Source organism: Macrobrachium nipponense, chromosome 12 (assembly GCF_015104395.2).
Source record: "Macrobrachium nipponense isolate FS-2020 chromosome 12, ASM1510439v2, whole genome shotgun sequence".
NCBI lineage: Eukaryota > Metazoa > Arthropoda > Malacostraca > Decapoda > Palaemonidae > Macrobrachium > Macrobrachium nipponense.
The window spans coordinates 82,166,817-82,187,751 of record NC_087205.1 but is presented as its reverse complement, the minus strand read 5'-3'; the positions used below and the strand labels follow the sequence as shown (position 1 = coordinate 82,187,751).

General features: G+C 37.0%; 1 protein-coding gene across 8 annotated transcripts in view; it reads right to left on the bottom strand.

Annotated features, from left to right (window-relative positions):
• The window catches only part of LOC135224616 (serine/threonine-protein kinase D3-like), a 459,833-nt gene that overhangs the window by 91,597 nt on the left and 347,301 nt on the right, over positions 1 to 20,935 (bottom strand). For all 8 annotated transcript variants that reach the window (XM_064263796.1, XM_064263793.1, XM_064263797.1 and 5 more), the window contains one exon: positions 4,655 to 4,838. In XM_064263796.1, the coding sequence (XP_064119866.1) occupies positions 4,655 to 4,838 (184 nt within the window). The remainder of the gene's footprint in view (positions 1 to 4,654; positions 4,839 to 20,935) is intronic.

Genomic DNA, 20,935 nt, shown 5'->3' with positions numbered 1-20,935 from the left:
TTGAGTATACTGCATTTAGTGTCGTCCGACGGGACACACCAGCACGCTACCAGTGCCCAAGGAACGCCTCCATAAGTGCCATTGCACCTACACAGCCGTACAGGTAGCCATTCTACCTGTGTGTCCGTCCTTACAGAAAGCCCAAGTAATTAGTGTGTCCATGTACAAGGGTCAGTGATCCTTCAACTCCAAGGGAACGCCTCCCCAAAGTGCCGCAATACCAGCACTACTAGTGCTGTCCAAAAGGAACGCCTCCTGTACAGACATACTATACCTGTGTGTCCGTCCTACGGAACGCCCATTCCATTAGTGTATCTGCTATCCCGGATCACACAACCAAGGAACGCCTCCATAAGTGCCGTGCACCTGTATTGGACCTACAGGTCCCCCATTCCAGCGTCTCCCAAGTGAGGAACGCCCTTAAGTATGACGTACGCCGCGCACACTATTTGATTTTCCGCCTCATCAGAAGGTGCCATCCCAGAAGTGCCACCAACTTACGGGACACTTCCCAAGTGCCACAGAGCACCCAGTCTTTTCAGACTTTTTCTCTACCACGTCGCAGAACACATTTCCAAGTGAGTGCCACATTGCAAAGTGGGCACTCCCATTCCACCCAGTACTATTCCTGGCCACCATTATTTCTAACTTTGTCAGAGCCTCTACTGCAGCCAAAGGGAAATGTCTTCCCCTGCTTCCCCAGACTTCTTTGCCATAGAGCTAGAGAAGCTCCGAATCCTCATAACTCTGGGCAAGGAGGCCGGTTACACTGGACCAGCACTTGACCAGTGGATGAAGGCGCAACAGGATGCCGCGCGCCTGCAAGAAAGGGAAGAAAAAGAAAACCAGAGAAAAGCCAGAGAAGCAGAAAGGAAGGCAAGGGAAGAAGAGAGAAAGCATGAGCTCGCTCTCAAGGAGAAGGAACTCGAAATCAAGTGGGTGAAGGGCCGTAAGGAGAGTATCTTAGCTCAAGCCCCTCTGCCAGCTTCCAGCCTTGCACCCACTGTCTCTCACAGTCCCGCCGTCTCTGGTCAGCCTCTTACCCTTTTACCGCCTACCTCCTCCCTTTTGGAAGAGGTAAGCCCACCAGTTAACCCCGGACTTGTTTCCGAGGGTGATTCAACAGAGGATTCCTTAACCTCCCCAAGTCAAATCACTGCCAGAGAGGAATCTTCACCTGTGCCAGAGCACACTGCCAGCCTTGGTGACTCCACAGATTCGCAACCTGTGGGGCCATCTCGGCCTTATCATCCAGTGCCACGGCAGAAGTTCTGGAACAAGTTCTGCCGAGACTGTGGCCGCAAGGGTCACATATCTGCAAATTACGGAGGGTGCGCTAACCACAATATTCCCGCCATCGCAATGGCCGTCACCAATTCTTCCTCACTAGGACCCCCAGCTAAGGGCCCTATAACCGTCGCACCCCTCCAAAGCCATTATCCACCAAGCCACGTCAGAGCCTACGACGACTCTGGCGCTCAAATCTCCCTGATACGGGAAGACCGAATCCCCCGAGGGGCTAACGTCGATAGACGTCAATTGATCACCATTGAAGGTATCAACCATATCAAGCTGATCCTTCCGACCATACAATTGAGAGTCACCCGACCTCACTTCTCCAAAGTTTGTACCCTTGCAGTTGCAAGCTACATTCCAGGAGGTTACGACCTCCTCCTAGGGCAAGACATGAAGTCTCCCTCACCGTTCAAAAAGCCTAGGGGTCCTAACCCCACGACAAATCACTCCAAAGCAAGGAGCCACCCACGACCTACTTCCTCTCGGAAGTACAGCCACCAACAGTCTCCCCCGTTACCGAGGAGGGAGATTGATCATTCACAGTTCCGTTGCAAAACCTGCAACGTACTAGGGCACTCCACGAATTGGCCTAAGTGCCCTAGCAAGCCACCAGCAGCGGATACTCTGTCCATGTTCTACAAGGCTCAGCCTTCCAAAAGAGACAGGAGCCTCTGTCTCCCATTACCAAGGGCCCGCTGAGAGGTATTGCACCTCCGGTACCCGTCACAGGTCCAGTCGACCTCAACACTCTGCCAGTGCCACTTGGCAGCACTGAGCAGTGCCAAGCTCCGTCCAGCCTAGACGTAGAGCCACCACAGAACTTGACCTCTGCACCTGGCCCTGAGCTAGCGCCGGCGCCTAACCTTATCAAGGATCCTCCTACAGGAGATCCTCCAACAGGCATGGAGCTTACCGCACCCCATGGCCAATCCCATGTCCATGAGTCTTCTTCCACATCACCTCTGTCGCCCGAGGATGAACCTCCGGCAGACCTTACCTTCATACCTCATCTAGAAAACCAGGAACTGCCCTACCAGGAGTCAGCCTGGAGTTTTCCCCTTACGATGGTTGTCGCAGCAGCCGGAGTGAGGGCCTCCCCTGCAGTAGGTTCCACCTCTATGACGGTTGCTGCAGACACCGAAGTAGGGTGTTCTCCTGACATCCCTCAGGCTACCACTGCCTCTGCTCCTAACGGCGTTCCTGGCCTTACCCCAGAGTCGGTGCCTCCGTCTACTCCTAGGACTGGTATAGCCAAGCCCTGGAGGAATAAGAAGAAGAAGGGACGTAACAAATAACCCACTAACAAAAGAGCCACATGCTCTCCTTGACACCTGTGCCCGAGGTACAGTGTCACATTCATTTGCAGAGTGATCCTGGCACCTACCCAGAGAAGGTAGCCAGCCTGATCTCTGCCAGTAAACTAACCCTCTAACCCCTAGCAATTGTAATACTAACCCTCACTTAAATATAATTACCTCATTACATTTCCATCCTGGTACTCTACTAACCACTCATCATCCTCACGCATCATTACCTCATCTCATGTATTTTAATAATTCAGTCAAGGAACCGCTGCTGTGCATATCACACTCTGGAATGATTGCGTCTCTAATTAACTGTAATGAGTAGGTTAGGCTAAAGATGTAGTACCAGGGTATTAGGGTAGTAGCAAGTAGAATGTTCAAGTAACCTTATCTAGGGGTAGAGTAGACTGTCGTCACAGACAACCCGTAGTTATCACTTAGGCTAGACTACATTACTCCATTAAGTTAGTAAACTTAGCATCTCCACCTATAAGTTAGGTAGGCCACTGTAGTTAGCTGTATCGCTGCTCTAAAAACTTCGGTTAGAGTAGGAGAACTGGGTAGTCGAGACGATCAACTTATTTAAGCCAAGGCCTTCACGCCCGAAAGGGAGTGAATGCCTTCTTAACAGGGGGAGCTACTACGTTTATTGACCTCCTCGTCTACCCAGAATTTAGTTAAATATTTTGATTTGTAAAAAGGCAGCCATACTCCTCCAAATATCAGCTGATTTTTAGGCGGGAAACCAAAACACGCCAGCCAGAGATGGGGAGTTCCTGTTAGAAGGGGGAAAATAGACTTGTCAGCTTTAGGGACGTATCCCAAAGGGAAGGATGTAGGCAGACTGGTACTTCTTAGGCCTATATCTTAAGCTCTTTTTCCTGTGAACCCTCTGCTGGCTGTATGTTCTGTTTCCAGGATTGCCCTGCTCCTGGGGGGGTTAAGCTGACCCCCAACACCCATGAAACACACCTGCGATCTTTTTCAGTCTGCTGCAGTCGTGACCTCGGACGGATGTCCGAAAACCAGCCTTCCCACTTACGCCTGACGGCGTTACTGGCGCACCCGAGCCCCAGACCTGAGACAAAGCCAGACACCACATTTTCCACAAAGGTCCACTGATCATGGCATCCAGGTACGTCTTGTGAAACAGCATATTGCCAGTCCCTTACCTCCTAGTTTTCAAAATTCAAACTTCTACTCCATTGAATATCCCTTTGTTCCGCACTGCCTCATGGCCGCATGCTTCCCTTGTGCGATCGTCCCAGACAAATGAAGTCATTGCATACCTCAGTGAAACATTAAAGTTCCTTTTCCCCAGTGTTAGAGAACTGAATAATCGTAACTTGTGCAAGAAGTCCTTTTTCTTTTTAACTTGTCTAATCTGGGATCTTTTTCCAGATTCCCTGAGTCACGTATCCAAGTCTTTGCGCCCACAAGTGTTGCATTACCGCAAGATTTCGAAACCCAGCTTTTACGTGAATCACAATTTTAGCCAGCTATCCATTTGTGAGAGATATATGGGTCCCCACGTGTGGACACGCTGCATTTACTTTTTCTCCAGGCCAGTAACGGCCTCTTGTAAATAAATAGATGAAAAGTAATTAGCTGAGTTTCTGGCGACCTTTTCCTCTAGAGTAAATTATCACTATAAATCCTTTTATGGTAAGTTCAAGTAATTTATTGTTTTTTCCTTCAACTATTCCTGTTTACGTATTGAAACCTCTTTCAAGGCCAGGCCCATACGTAACAATGAACAAACCATTTTTTTGGTGGGGCTTGATACAGAAGAATGAATATCAGGAGAATATCCACAAGGATTCATGAGTTGGCTAAGAATGCACACTGGGCCTTATTTTGTGCTTGGCCTCATGCACTTAAGTAAACTACTTCGTGATTAATGGGTCGGTATAAAAATGGGTTTATGATATAATTATTGCCACTTGCCATCTCATGCACTCAATTTTTAATTATACTTCATAAATACACACAGACAAAAAAGAAAAAACTTAGTGTACTGAATACATAATCTGCCTTGTTAAATTCAACATTACCTCCATATACAATTCCAAACTGCCCAGAGCCTAAAACTTCATCTGGGAATATCTGGTATATTTGTGAGATGTCATTACAAGTAGCTTCCTCTTTGTCCATTCCTTGATGCTGTTGATGGGGAGGCGTCGCACTGGCTTGTGCAGTCACTGGCATTAATGCTTTACGAATTTCATTCTCCCATACCTAAAAATTGTAGATACTACAGTACAATGTTTTACGTGGATACTATGTTACCCATCCAAAATCGTATTACTTATAAGTTGGGGGTTTATACAGTTGAAAATACATAAACTACCATCCTGGTTAGGCCACAGATATGATACAGTATAGGTTAGGCCACAGATATGATACGGTATAAGGTAAAAGGGCAATATACACAGTATTTATGCTTTGGAAAAACACTATAAGGAGAAAGGGGGCAATTTAAATTTCTTAAGCTTTGGAAATAAAGGTTTACTTTAAAATGCACAGTAAAAAAAATCCACAACCCTTCAAGTGAAACTTTGAAGTCATCTATTCAAGATTAAGATCAACATTCTGATAGTACTGCCAAAGCAATTCATGTCTTCTAGCAACCACAAACCAAATACGATTTAGAAAGCATTCCAATTTATGAAATCAGACAAACTGATGACTAACCTATCTTCATCACATCTTGGCATGATTATACATTTTTATGTATAGTGTATGAGGAACTATGACATGTTTGAGGGGCACCTATTTTTAGACTGATGATCACTGTATAGTTAACCAACATTGCTGTCATTTGAAAAGGCTTCATTAATGAAGTATGCATGTATAAATATAAATTCGTTGTCTCACAGTTCAAAAGCTTTGCCCATAATAAACATTGTATGCTAAGAGTGACAGATACACTACTCTCCCTTCATATACATTTATGTACAAGTTTAATTTTGTACCATATACGCATGATTGAAACCCCTTCAATCATGTAGGAAGAGCTGCCATGACACAGTAAGTGTTACATAGTGCTGAACATATGAATGACAACCTCCTCCCTTTATGCCTATCTATGCATGGTGGTCTACCTATGCACAGATAAGAGGCTATGTGACAGCAAGGTAAATGTTATACACACTGACAAACTGAAAGATGAACAAAAGGACAATGTTACTTCATGGGCATTATAAATGGTCTACCCTTGTATCATGTTTGAAGGACAAGCAGCTGGATGATATCTCTTTATACATATTTATGCAAGGTTTGTTTTTATTTGAGTTTGACAGCAATCCCTGCAACTGTGGAAGAGTTGTGATGACAAGCCACGTGTGACAACAATGATTAACAAAAAAAAGAGACAGAAATGGCCAACAAGAGTGAAAACTAATAGTCCCCCATTTTGTTAGTAGGAACTAATAATTTCTTTTGGACAAAAATTTCTTACTAACATATACGGATATATCCAAATAAAATTGATACTTCAATAACTGATATATCAACATATATATATCTTGATTACTGTTGGTTCTGATATATCAACATATATATATCTTGATTACTGTTGGTTCTATCATTATGAGATGGCAAAAATAACAGTATCAATAATGATATCTTGATATAAAGTTCTACCATAAAATCACCCTAAATCAAAATTACGTTAAAATTTTTCTTCTTTAACTTAATGTTCATATTTTTCTCGTGTGATGAACAGAGATGACATGGGGCATGACTGAATGGTAACCTTTGGGGGAAAGAAGCTAACAAAGGGAAAGGGAAGATTCCTACTCAAGGTTCACTCTGAAAAGAACCTGAGTACCATTTAAATACTGAACGATGAAAAATCTTGGTAGTTTATGAAAAATATATGTTAGCTGCCCAATGAAGATATTTAAAAAATTTCCTTTGAATAGGTTAAATGGATCACTTTCTGAAAGACTCGTGAAACATAAATAACTGCTACTCTAAAATGTAAAAAGTGCACCTTAATTACCCTTGTATCACATCACATTTCTACTGTTAAGTAAAACTTAAAGACCATTAATTTTATGCAGAATCCCAGCATACAGAATTATTTTAAAATGTGAATACATATTGTATATCCTATCAAATTAAAAAAAAAAAAAAAGGAGAGATGCATATTTCATTCTTTCCCAAATAATTCTTTCAGAACATATCTGTCTCTAAGCATCATCATATTCATCTATTTAGTTAATCCCAAAGGACTTAAATTTTAAGGCAATAACTACAAAATCTGTATTCCAGTACTATTTTCTAGTTTCTTAGTGAAGTTTTGTATTGAAATAAATCTAAAAACTGCATGTTAAAATACTTTAACTTGTAATTTAAGTTATCATATAAGAGTACATAGTATGAAAAACAAAACTGAACAGTAATGGAAAATACAAACCACCAAATTTCATGTACCATATACTATACTCATGTATCACAACTTTTGAAGACCTAATTTTAATGCTAATTTTAAGGGAGTTACATCTTCTCCATGGATCTTTTAAAAAGTTATACTTTACTTTACTGTATCCAATAATATTGTATGTATATTCTTATAGTATTACTACAAGTCATCAGCAGTCAAATAGTCATGATCATTTCAATGTTCAAACTTAGTGACGTCCACAATGTATATCTATAAATAGAACAGAAGAAGGGGGCTGGCTAATAGTCTCCAAGGCAACCAAGCCGGCCAATCAGATTTTAGCTGTATTCTGTGTCTGAGTAGAACGTTTTGCTAACACGAATCTGACGATGACTTAAGTGCATGTTTTGAATACAATACATATTTTCAAGAGTGTGTTTTGAATGCAGTACATTGCTTTTAATAGTATATGTATTTTACTGATTACATGAAGAATAGAATGAATACTTTCACATTACTTTGAGCACAAAAATTTTTATTTAGTGATTCTTCAGCAACAAATTTTTTTTTTTTTTTTTTTTTTTTTTTTGCTTCAGATGATATTCAATAATGCTGTGCTGACATACCTTCAAAACAAAATTTGTCTCTTTAACCTCTCAAGGAATGTCAATCCATTTCTTTTTACCTGCTGGACACATCCTTGATACTTTAGGCAAGTGACTACAACGAAATTTGTTTGGTTATCTGTCTTTCAAAGATGTATTACCTGTACTACACATTTTAAAATATTATGAATGCACAAACATGCAATGTGTGTATGTGTTTTAATACCAATTGGTTAACCCTTAGGAGCCGGGGTAACAAATTCAATACGTATGCAGCATCCAGGCCGGGGAAACTTTGAGGTCTAGAACTGAAAAGAAGAAGGTTGGTATTGTGTTCATACCACCTTTATGTACCTGGTACTATGCAATAGTCTTGAATGGTGGTACTCCGTGTACCCATAAACAAGCTGTTGGTAAAGAAGGGGTTAGTTTTTAAGATATGAGGGTGGACGGACAGACAAAGCTGTTGCAACAGTTTTCTTTTACAAAAAAAAACTAAAATGTGACTGTCTTCTGGAGAAATTTGCCTTGAGAAATGGGTTTACTCTGAGTTTGTTGTTTGTGGTTGTGCAACGTTATTTTTAGCACTGATTATTTTCATTTCATCTTTCCCAAGCCCGCTCATGGAGGGTTTGAATCAAGAAGGGTATCTGTTCATAAAACATCAACCAAAACAAATAATGCAATGAGCTGTTCAATTATGATCCAATATGACAAATTTTTAATCAATTTGTTTTTTTATCCAGCTAACAAACATGAGGTCCTAACATTAGGATAACTTTCCAAGCACCAGCTGATAACCAGTTAACACAATCAAAGATTGTAAAGCAAGGAATCTGTGAGATCTGGCAACTCCTGCGAGTCAAGAGGTGATAGCTGGTCAGAGACTGCGCGCCGGACCTCGTGACGCTTCAGTCTTTTCCCCAACCCAGGACATATAATAAAAGAGAGAGAGGGGAGGCTAGAGGTGGGCAGTAAAATGTTAAAACCTCAAGTTTGTTAGCCATAAAAAAAACCTGATTAAAAATTTGTCATTGTTCACATGCGGAACAAACCTTCAGTCTTAACAATAAGAGACTTATACTTGGTGGGAAGTACAAGTATCCTAACCCAGCTGGGAGTTAACTCGCCTGACCACCCTTCCTATAAGAATGAGTTCTAAAGAAGGTGGCTCCATGCCCGTGAGAAGCTAGATAAACTGATACAATAACAACTCAGCCATCTGGGTTGAAACACAATTTTATATGAGCAGATTCATTGCATCTATGGAACCAAAGAAAATTCTGTCTGTTCATAACAAACCATATAGCTACATGGGTTTGTTACTGGAGGGTTTGATTATTTCAATGATATAAAGCAAAATGACTATCAGTATGACTACCTTACTCACCTGTTATCAGACCAGTCCAGCATACGATGTGTCTATTCTTCAACCCACCCATAGGAAGAAGAAAGGAACAAAGAGAGAGACCAGCCAACTCACTCATTCTCTATTCCACACGATCATCATAAGCAAGATACAAAGTTGCCCCGTGGAGGGCACTGGGTGAATTACACAACTTGGGCAGCCACCACAGGACCCATAGAAAATGTGTCCAAAGACCTGTGGGCAACATCTCTTAGGTAAAAAGAAGTGAACGTGGATTGATACAACCTGATACCAGCGTTCAAAATCCTATAACAGCAAAATTTTTCTTAAATGCCTGAGAGGAACCTATACTGCTGACATCGTGTGCTCAACAAGAGAACCATCAAGAGACGAGTAAGCCTGCTTGATCGCCTCATGGACCCAGAAAACATGGTGTTCTTGGAAACCTCTCTTCTGGACCAACCAGTGCTAACAAAAAGCCGACAACACTTAGATCTTGGATGGTGAATCCTTTTAAGATAGCAACGTAGGGCTCTGACAGGACATAGCAAGAGCTCTTGCGGGTCACTGTCTACAAAGTCATTCAAAGATGAGGGGAAAAAAAAATAAAATAAGGCAAATCTATCGTCAAGCACCGAGGGATTCTGGGTCTTGGCCATGAATTCCAGGACAAACTCGAAGGTCACAGACCCCAACCCCTGGTAAACTCGAAGGTCACAGACCCCCAAACCCTGGTAAACTATAAAGTCACAGACCCAAAACCCCTGGTATGTTTCACATCGTAACTTAGGTCATGAAGGTCCCAACCCTTTTCGAAGAAGCCAAGGCCAACAGGAAAACTGTCTTCAGCATCAAATCCCTGTCTGATGATTGATGCAAGGGCTCAAAAGGAACTCAAGTGAGACTTCTCAGGACAAGTGAAACATCCTATGCTGGAAGCTTGAGTTCCCTTGGAAAACAGGTCTGCTTGAAACCCCTGAACAACAAGGAGATCTCCCAGCACCGAGAGATTAATGCACAGCACTTTAGTAATATCCCATTACAGAAAAGTAGAACACACCAGTCTACAGCTCCTTAGCCTCATCAACAAGCATATTTCAAAGGGTAATGTTTTAATTCAAATTAGCTAAAAAGTTAATGCATAAAAAATCTTTTTAAAATAGATGCCTCGCTACTCCTTATGACCTGAGTTTTGGCAATGATAACTCTGTTAAGTTAATGTATATATAACAGCAGTTTAATTCACATTACCATGATCTGGATTCATGAAGGATGCAGTTGATCACTCTCCCTGGTCTGGGTCTTAGCTCTGAACCTTGCAAAATAAATGGAACAGTATAGAGTTTAGGCCAACTCTATATTGTTCCATTCCATTCAGTGTGATATTTATTTTGCAAGGTTCAGTGCTAAGACCCAGATCAGGGAGAGTAGTCAACTGCATTCTTCATGAATCCAGATCATGGTAATGTGAATTAAACTGCTGCAGTGTATGCATTATCTTAACAAAGACCTAGGAGGTCAATTAGCACTGGAAAGGATATTGAGAGTAGTTAGGTTTGAAAGATGTGTGTAACAAGACAAAACCTTGCAGTTGCACTAAGCGATAATTGATAATTGTTAGATGGTGGATATCAAGAAGGAAGAAAAGACAATACAAATGGAGGTACAGTAAAAGGAGTGAAAGGGGTTGCAGCTAGAGGCTAAAGGGATGCTGCTGAGAACCTTTGGCGGGGTGAACTGATGGCACTATACCCCTACAATGCAGACAAAATTTCCTAAAGGATTTTTTCATGACCAATGACTGTTGTTTATGAAAAAAAAAAAAACAGAGAGAGAGAAAATCGGCTAGTACTGAAAGACTGGTTGAGAATGCAGATACATTTCCACAATGATGCTAATGGTACGAAACATGCAAGTCATTATAAACAGGTTGTTCCCTGGATGCATGGGAGCCGCAAGATTTTTCTATCACCCTACAGTCAAATGCAAGGAAAAATGTAAAACAATAGTTTGTAATTTATTACTTATACTTTAATACATCACATATTCTAAAAAAAATGCAGAACCAGCATTACTCAAGGGGTGCACTAACACTCCAAAGTATACCTTAGTAAAATATAATGAATTCAAAATGAAGCAAGTTTTCAGTAATACCAACATTCTTCCAAGGGCTTTTGCTGTAACTCCAACCTCTCTCCTAGTGCTAATGCATCACTTCCAAAAACAATCTACAAAGCTGTCATAATGATTCTTGTAGTGTAGGTAGTCTAGGTAATCACTCAAACATTAAACAAGGGTGATCTTTCAAAAAGTGAAACTTACAAGCTACCATAATTCAACCAAGTATGAAAGTCTGACAAGGTCCATGAGTAAAACTTTGTTTATATTTAAATTTCAGCTTCCTACGCCTAAAATGTGAAAATTTTGGAGAAGGGATGTTCATACAAGTGATACTCTACATACTCAAAAACTGGTACAGGTTGAGAATCATTTATCTGAAAAATCCAAAACTCACAAGGATTCAAAATACAAGTTCAGGCTCCTTGGTGATGTCCAGTCTATTCCCCTCTATTGAACTGTGTATTGTTTTATTCAAAGTTCTGGTAAAAGTTATAATCCCTTAACCCTTAAACGCCTATTGGACGTATTTTACGTCAACGAAAATTGTCAGTTGGGTGCTTAATTGATGTACGATAAGTTGACGCTAAAAAGTTTCTTTAAATACTCGCGGAAAAATAGTTATAGGCCTACTTGGCAAAAAGTTTTGAATCACATGCCTTGAGGGATGCTGGGAGTTCACGGATCAAGCTGTTGTTTTGTTTACAAGCATTACCCAGGCGCATGCACGCTTTCTTCTCGGACTAAAAAGCATCAATGACACATCTAAGAAATTATTTCGTCACTTAGTCGTAATTTTTACACTGTTTTAAATTAGCCGTTCCATAGAGTTTTATATATGAAAATGTGTGCAATTTCATGTAGAATACGACAAAAAACAACCCATGGTTGTAGCTTTTATCAGTTTTGAAACATTTTCATATAAATAACGACAAGTGCCAAAATTTCAACCTTCGGTCAACTTTCACTCGACCGAAATGGTCGAAAAACGCGATTGTAAGCTAAAACTCTTACATTTTAGTAATATTCATCCATTTACCTTCATTTTGCAACAAATTGGAAGTCTCTAGCACAATATTTCGATTTATGGTGAATTTATGAAAAAAAACTTTCCCTACGTCCACACGGTAACTCTACTGAAAAAATCAAAATTCTTTTGTCGGAACATCATAATGTCTGCACCGGTTTATATAAGCCGTTACATAAAGTTTTATATATGAAAATTTGCGCAATTTCATGTAGAATACAACAATAAACAACCCATGGTTGTAGCTTTTATCAGTTTCAAAACATTTTCATATAAATCACAATAAGTGCAAAAATTTTAACCTTCAGTCAACTTTGACTCGACCAAAATGGTCGAAAAATGCAATTGTAAGATAAAACTCTTACATTCTAGTAATATTCAATCATTTAACTTCATTTTGCAACAAACTGGAAGTCTAGCAAAATATTTCAATTTATGGTGAATTTTTGAAAAAACTTTTTCCTTACGTCAGCGCAGTAACTGCCGAAAAAATCAGAAATTCTTCTGTTAGTTTGTTGTGTTTGTCGTAATGTTTGCACCGTTTTATATTAGCCGTTACATAAAGTTTTATATGTGAAAATGTGCGCAATTGCATGTAGAATACAACAAAAAATAACTCATGGTTGTAGCTTTTATCAGTTTTGAAATATTTTCATATAAATAACGATAAATAGAAAAACTTTGACCTTTGGTCAACTTTAACTCGATCGAAATGGTCAAAAACTGCAATTGTAAGTTACAACACTTACATTTTCTAGTAATATTCAATCAATTACCTTCATTTTGCAACAAACGGGAAGTCTCTAGCACAATATTTCGATTTATGGTGAATTTTTAAGAAGAACTTTTTTTTACGTCCGTGCGTTACGAATTCATGCATCATATTCTGATAATATTTTCTCTGTGTTGCTTTGATCTTTTTACAATTTGTTTTATACCAAAATCATCGCAATTTAGTGTACACTACAACGAAAAAAAATTAACTCATTATCTTTAACGGTTTAGCTCACAGTGCGATTTGTATACAATTATATGGAATTTTTTTTCGTGCTGTCATATATTCCAATATTTATATATGACAATGATATTATTTTTCATTTCCGATGGTTGCATACTAAACTTCAGGCAATGAAAAAAAAAGGAGCCAAAAATGAACTCTTCATCTTGAAAACTAAGCGTGCTGTGATTTTTTGAAAAAAAAAAACTTTTTTCCACTTCGGTGCTCACTCCCGAACGCCGCCGGCATACAGGAGACACTTTTGGAAATACCGGCTCGGCGTTTAAAGGTTAACAGAATATGTATGATTAGTACCATTATGCTAATATGTATAAACATAATGCATTACATATTTACCCAAGCCTCAAGTTGCAGAAAATGATATACAATTGCATGAGTTCAAGTAACAGAGCTGGTTTGGATAGAATAAAGATATCTTAAATTGTTATATACCATACTCAATAAATAATACTGGTAAAACATACATTTAATAAAAGGCCTTGTAGTCAATGGTAGAGATGTGGCTAAATCACTTATTTCTCTTTTCATCAAGTACTCATCCTGGTGGGTGGAAGGAGAACCAAAAAATCTTTTGAGGATACTTAAAGAACAAGTTACCATATATACTCACATATCATGCGACTTATGAAGCCCTAATTTTGGAGCTGATTTTAAGGGGGTCGCATTTTTCATGAGACATAAAATTCGAGTATGTAATAATCATATATTAGTATGGTATGATACAATACAAGCATAACGGATATGCATCTTTTCCATGGATCTTTTAAAAGTTATGTTTTACTTCACTGCATCCAATAATATTTTATGTATTTTCATATTACTATTTGTTTGTATTATAATACATAGCAATCATGTTTAGGTTTGAAAATCAGCTGAGGGCGATTGCGAGTAAGTTTGTTTTCCTGTGTCGAACATCAAATCAGAGCGAATTTCTTGCTTCTAGTTAGCGCAAATGAATCTTGAGATACTCTAGTATTTATATGAGACAAGGTTATTTTACGTTATACAATGTGTTTTCAAGTGGAAATATCACTTAAAAACGTATAGTATGTGAACGAAATTTAGTTATTTTTTCGTTAGTAGATGGCGCTGAGGCATGTTTATTGCGTAAACAAAAATCAACAGATTCCGTTCAATATTTTCACTTTATCTCATCAGAATACTATGAGCTTTACGTATATATCTTTTATTGGATTGAAAACCGCAAAATGTGTTCTTTTCATGCCCAATAGTTTTGATTAAAACACATTTCTCTCATTTTGTTTATGGTCGAGTCTGAAGGTACTATACCGAAGTTTGCAAGTTTCAGCCATATAGTAATATTATCGTGCATTGGCAACAAAGATATAACTCCAGTAAACGTACGCCATCAAACATAACCGTAGATAAAATTGAGAGAAAATCATTTAAATCAAAACTTCAGGTCTTGAAAGAACACATTTTACTGTTGTTTTCACGCCGATAAAAGATAAGTAACGTTACGGTAAACGTTCGTACTATGGTGAAATTAAGTGAAAATAGTGGTAAACGTTCGTACTATGGTGAAATTAAGTGAAAATAGTGGTAAACGTTCGTACTATGGTGAAATTAAGTGAAAATAGTGAATGGAATCACAAAATATTTTTACACAATAAATATGCCCACAACGCAAACTGTTAATGAAAAAAAAAAAAACTATTTCACAAGGCGTATTTAATTCATATAACTTAAAAAATGTAGTAAAATGACAAATTACCTTGTCTTATATAAGTATAGTATCTAGATATTTTACGCTAATTAGAAGAAAGGCAATTCACTCCGAATTTAATTAAATACATAGAAATAAACTCGTATCGCCATCAGCTGATTTCTAATCTAAAACACTGACCGCTTTGTTAGTTTTTATGATATAATAATATGAGAATACATACAATATTATTGGATACTGTAATGTATAACTTTTTAAAAGAATCACAGAAAAGATGCATATTCATTGTTTTTATTTCATAAATATACTAGCCGTCAGCAGCCTGACAGCGCTCAATTAGGTATGCCAATGCTGGTCCGAATCTGATTCTCGTTTCGTGTCCAATTTTTTTCTAAACCTACTGATATGTCATAGTCAGGATGTATTGAACCTCCAAAATTGGCTTATATTAATAAATTACTAAATTATATTGTATATGTAGTATAGAGTATACTGAAGGCTAGGCTACTGTATTCGTATATATACGATTATACATGTACTACCACGATATCATCATCGTATACGGGAGGCTAACTTGTTAAATGTTATTCAATTTCTCTTCGTACTGAATTATTATAAGCCAATGTGCATTGAACCTAGAGAATTAGCTGTAATTAATAATTATTATGCCATATATGTATAAAGTATGCTGTGTAGTGTAGGCTAGGCTACCCTATATGTAAAGATGGTACTGATTACCATAGTGTAAGTTAGGCTAGTATAATATTCTTACGGAAAATTAACACAGGCTGACTTACGTCTCCAAACGAGTATATCATTACTTCCGATACTTTTGGCATTCTCTTTTACTTTTTTAAACTTATCTAGAAGATAGTATAGATTAAGAGATGGAGAAAAAGGGGTTAGCCTAACTAAAAATGGAATAGATAAAGAGGAGGAAAAGAGGTAAGAGGTTAGCCCATTGTTATTTGTTCTCGTATATTTAACTCGCATGATACGTGCGATACGTGGTAAAATAATTTTCTAATAAAATAATTTTCTAAAGGTGAAAACTTGGGGGCCGCATGATATGCAAGATTGCATGTTACACGAGTATATACAGTACTCAAGAATACAAGGCTTTACATGATGGATTTGCCTTAGACCCATTCTCAAATCACATCTGTATCTCCCTTCTTAGGAACCTTCCCATCCTCCCACATACAACACTTTGAATATTATCACCATAAATTTAAGTTTAAACATCCCGTTGAACATCAAAATGCTTAGCCTAGCTATGGCATTGTTATTTACTAAGTCCCAAATGCTGATGTGTTGTCTTTTGTAAGTAAGAAATTGCAAAAATTTGAAGGAAATTTTTCACTTGGCATTAATAAAACATTAAAATTAATTAATCTACCTGTAACCAACAATACTTTTTCTTTCAACAGAAATCTTTTAAAATAAAAAATCAGTTGTGGAATAGGCAGCCCCTCTCCCCTCTTCTAACAAATCATTACAGTGAATATTTTTTAGTCAAAAGCCAGCATGTATAATTCCCCACACTTGTAATAATGAAAATTTATTGTTTGCAAGTACATATTCTAAAATCCAAAAAACTTCTGGACCTAATTTTGGATAAAGAATTCTCAACCTGAATCAATAACCAACATAATAAAAATTAGTGTACACTCCAAATCATTAAGTGTTTGAACAAGATGGCACAACGTGCTCAAGGAAAGGCATCCGGGAAGTCAACACACAAATACTTTGCCTTTATGTTAGTCTTCACACAAACGTGATTTACTGTGGGAGTTGCTAAATAATACCAACAATTACCATTATTTCAGTCTTCTTTTTTCATATCCTTCCTTGTTGTCTTCCATACTCTGTTTCTGTCTATCTCTTCCATGTTATAAAATATGCAACATATCATGTTCTCAATAACAAGATGGCAAGAACCAGGAGCTGTGATGAAAAGTTTGTAATTACTAAAACACTAATGCTGTGGTCAGAATAAATTCCATACAATCAAATCAGAATAAAGGGCAAATATTAATGTCTCAATTACCCATTAACTTTTTGTAGTTATTTTTATAAATTCTTTAAAAAAAGAATCTATCATATCAATAAAATGTTTATTCACCAATATTAACTAACAAATAAGAGTTAAAGCAACATTAAAATCAGTTTCAATGACCATCATTATAAGGTAATTTTAAAACTGATGTGAAGATTATGTTCTCAATGCAGATAAACAATATGGAATCTGCAGTAAATTTAATGGTCAAGTCTTATGGCTGCAAAGTTCTATGCAACTTTTATTTACCTATAATTTCAAAGAAAAATGACAGTATTACAGCAATTTTGTAATACAGTATGGAATTACTTTCCCAGACATACTCTATTGGAGTATACGTAATAGATTTAATTAACATTAAAGTTAATCAACTATCAAATGAGACTACATTCTATTGCTGTGCAAATTTTTCTATACACTTCTTATTTATATGGTAGCTGACTTATTAATATACAACTAAAATATTACTGTTTAAGAGTATTTTTCTATTACTCTATTAATGCACTTTAAAACTAAATATTATAACTTGTAGGAAGTAAAAAGTATCTTTAATAACATAACCCTCATATTAGGCTATTGTGCATTTAACAAGACTATGATTATGGCAAAAGGAATGCCTAAGATACATACCTATTATGTCAACCTTTAACTGGGTTTTTTCTTTGGCCTCAATATAGTAAAAAGCCTTGATAAATAACAATACATACTAATAAAACACTTTGCATACAAAGGGAAAAATATGAGATTGTAAACTTATGCACAACTGATAGTCATAACTTTTTTTCTATCTACTGGATATATATTTCTCTATATTAGTATATGTACTTTTTAAATTATCTAATAATATTGAAAATAAAAATAAAATATTATATAGTCAACAGAGATCTATAAATACTGTAGAGTGAAGGAGGTTGCAGAATGGAAGTCAGCCAGCTTGTTCCATGTGGCATTACGATCTAGTTTCTAGTTTTCATCTGCTACTTTGGTATTCTCTTTTCACATACCCATCCAACTCTGTTAACTTTGCTCACTGCAATTTCCACCTCTCATTCAAAAGCAAGTATTTATTGTGACTATATGAATTCTACATTTTCATAATCAAAATGTCTACAGCTCTCTCATATCACATTAATTAATCAGCATCTTTGTTGTTATCTTTAAGTGTAATGTTCTAAAAATTTGGTCTTTTATCAACACTCACTGTACATGCTGAAATTCTGCATTTACAAAATTCTATATTTCCCCAAACTTAAACCCAGAACAGGCGGCCCGCGGTTAGCGGCGAATCGGTTTTACTGCTGCCGTCAAAAATATTCATTAAAAAAATAAGGTATTTTAAGGTATTTTACGGCACAATCATTGGTTAACAGCGCCGTTATGTCTAACGAGAACATACATTTGTAGAAAAACCATTCAGACCTTAAAGGTTATGCAAATGATATTAAAAAATGTAATTGAAAGTTATTACATAGGTAGTAGGGTAAACTATATGCCCCTGACACTGTTCTATGCCGAAAATATAGTTAAATAAGTGCAAATTTAGCTATGGATGTGTCTATTTATATATGTTCCATGTTCATGCTTTTATGTTTAAAATGTGTAAGAAAATGTATTATGTATAGGGCATTTTTATTTCTGCATATAAATATGATACAAAGGCAGCTTTTAAAACTGCCCTCCAGTTATTAAAAAGGACGTTTTTTCATGTTCGTTCTTGTGAGCCGCTGCCTGCTGCTCTTCCGAAAATATAGTTAAAAAGTGCAAATTTAGCGATCGATGTGTCAATTTTATAAATGTTCATGCTTTTGTGTTTAAAATGTGTATGAAAATGTATTACGTATAAGGTATTTTTATATTTGTACATAAATATGATACAAATTACAGCAGCTTTTGTAAGTGTCCTCCACGTATATCAGAGGATATTTTTTTGTGTTCATTCTTGTCCGCCGCTGTTCAGAAAAATGCATTACAAAGACTTCTTGTGGTTATATTTTATTAATTTGAGAGCTCATTATAACTCATTTTGTTAACGAAATTTCAGCTTTTTGTTACGAGTTTTCATGCTTTTTGTTTAAAATGTGTATGAAAAATGTATTACAGGGTTTTTTCTTTTTTTGTACATATAAATGATACAGTGGCAGTACACATGACAATTGAAGTCTTTGTAACAGCCCTTCACATGATGAAGACAATAGGTTGTTCAGTCGCACCTGAATAATGTTTTAATCTATATCATTGAATCACGTTTTTATAACAAATTATATTTACATTTGTTGCATAAATTGATTTTAAAAGACAAAACTCACGTATACATTTGATTTTGCAACACTGCAATTTGTTTGTTTTTCCATGGGATAGAAGTACAAAATATAACTGTGCAACTCAGTCAATTCTTTGCTTTGTTACGCGAGCAAAAAATTGATGTACGACCGTACGAGCTTGAGATGTCGCTGCTACACAGATGGCATAGAGATGAAAATCAAGATAAGCACATAAGAAAAAGTAAATATGCATCTTTTCCATAAATCTTTTAAAAAGTTATACATTACTAAACTGTATCCAATAACATTGTATGTATTCTCGTATTATTGTATTATAAAATACTACGGTAAATCTAAGCCAGTATTCCACGGAGCGGCCAATGTTTTGGTACTGAAATCAGCTGATGGCGAATACGTTTGTTTCGCCATATTTAACACAATTCTGAGCAAATTTTCTTGCTTTTAGTTAGCATAAACGAATATCTAGATACTTCGACTTATATGAGACGGTTATTTTTCCTTATAGTACGACGTGTTTATAGGAGGAAATATTACTTGAATATGTCTTCTGTGATTGTGAACTAATTTTTTTTCGTAACAGATTACGTTGGCGGCATGTTTATTGAGTAAAACATTACATGATTCCGTTTGCAGTTTTCCTCTGTGTTCATCATAATACGAACTTTATGTTATTTATCTTTTATCGTCGTGAAACCAAGAGTAAAATGTGTTCTTTCAAGCACGGTAGTTTTGATTAAAATTATTTTCTCTCAATTTTATCTATGGTTGTGTTTGATGGCATACACTTACTGGAGTTTTATCCTTGTTGCCAATGCACGATAATGGTCATTAGCAGCTTGAACAGTTTTCTCAGCTTCAGCTATAACTAGGTTTAAATTTAACAGTATATTTCCCTATTGATCTTTGATCTATAGCGAATAAAGTTATTACATTAAGATATCACATTCCTACTCTACATAACGTCATTTATAACTACAGTAATAATGTACTATAGCATGATGATTGACACACAAGCCAAACGGATGTTGTTATCCAATTCGGTTGTACTTAAAAAAAATTGTTTCTCATTTGGTTGTTCACGGCTGTACATGTTTACGCAACGAGTATAACATTAAAACCATACTTTCATCATTCTCTTTTGCTGTTTTTGAATTTATGTAACTAGAAGATGGGATAAAGTTAGGCTATTGTAATTTGGTCTCTCGTAAAACCGGATTGTCGTAACTTGAACACTACAGCTACCAATACACTCTATAAAACCTTATTAAATCTTTACATACCCTAGACACCCAAAGGATTAAAGCTAGGCTTTTTTTCACTTTACAGTATTTATAATACTATAATGTACTGTACATTGCTACTGTACAGTAAATTCTACAGTACTATACTGCATAAATATAATTTTACTTATTGCGCCATTGCGGGATTACGGCGCCATTTAACTGGTCTAGGGCGCTGTTAACTGGTCTAGTATTCCAGAAGAAGGTGTGCAGCAGCCGTAGACTTTAAAATCGCTTAGCGTCGGTGGCCAGGTACAGAACCCCTGCAGCTCACTGAGGGCCGCCTGTATATGGTAAATCTACTATTCTTGTTCTTTCTATCTTGACAATATAAATACTTCCCAAAATAAAAAACACTTATTTGCAATGGAAGAAGTCTTACACATCACATTACTCAAAATCAATATAATGAGCATATAAATTTATTCATGACATCTACTTATACAATTTCTCCTAACCATCACAATGAAAATAATACTGTGATCATCTTTATTAGTCAA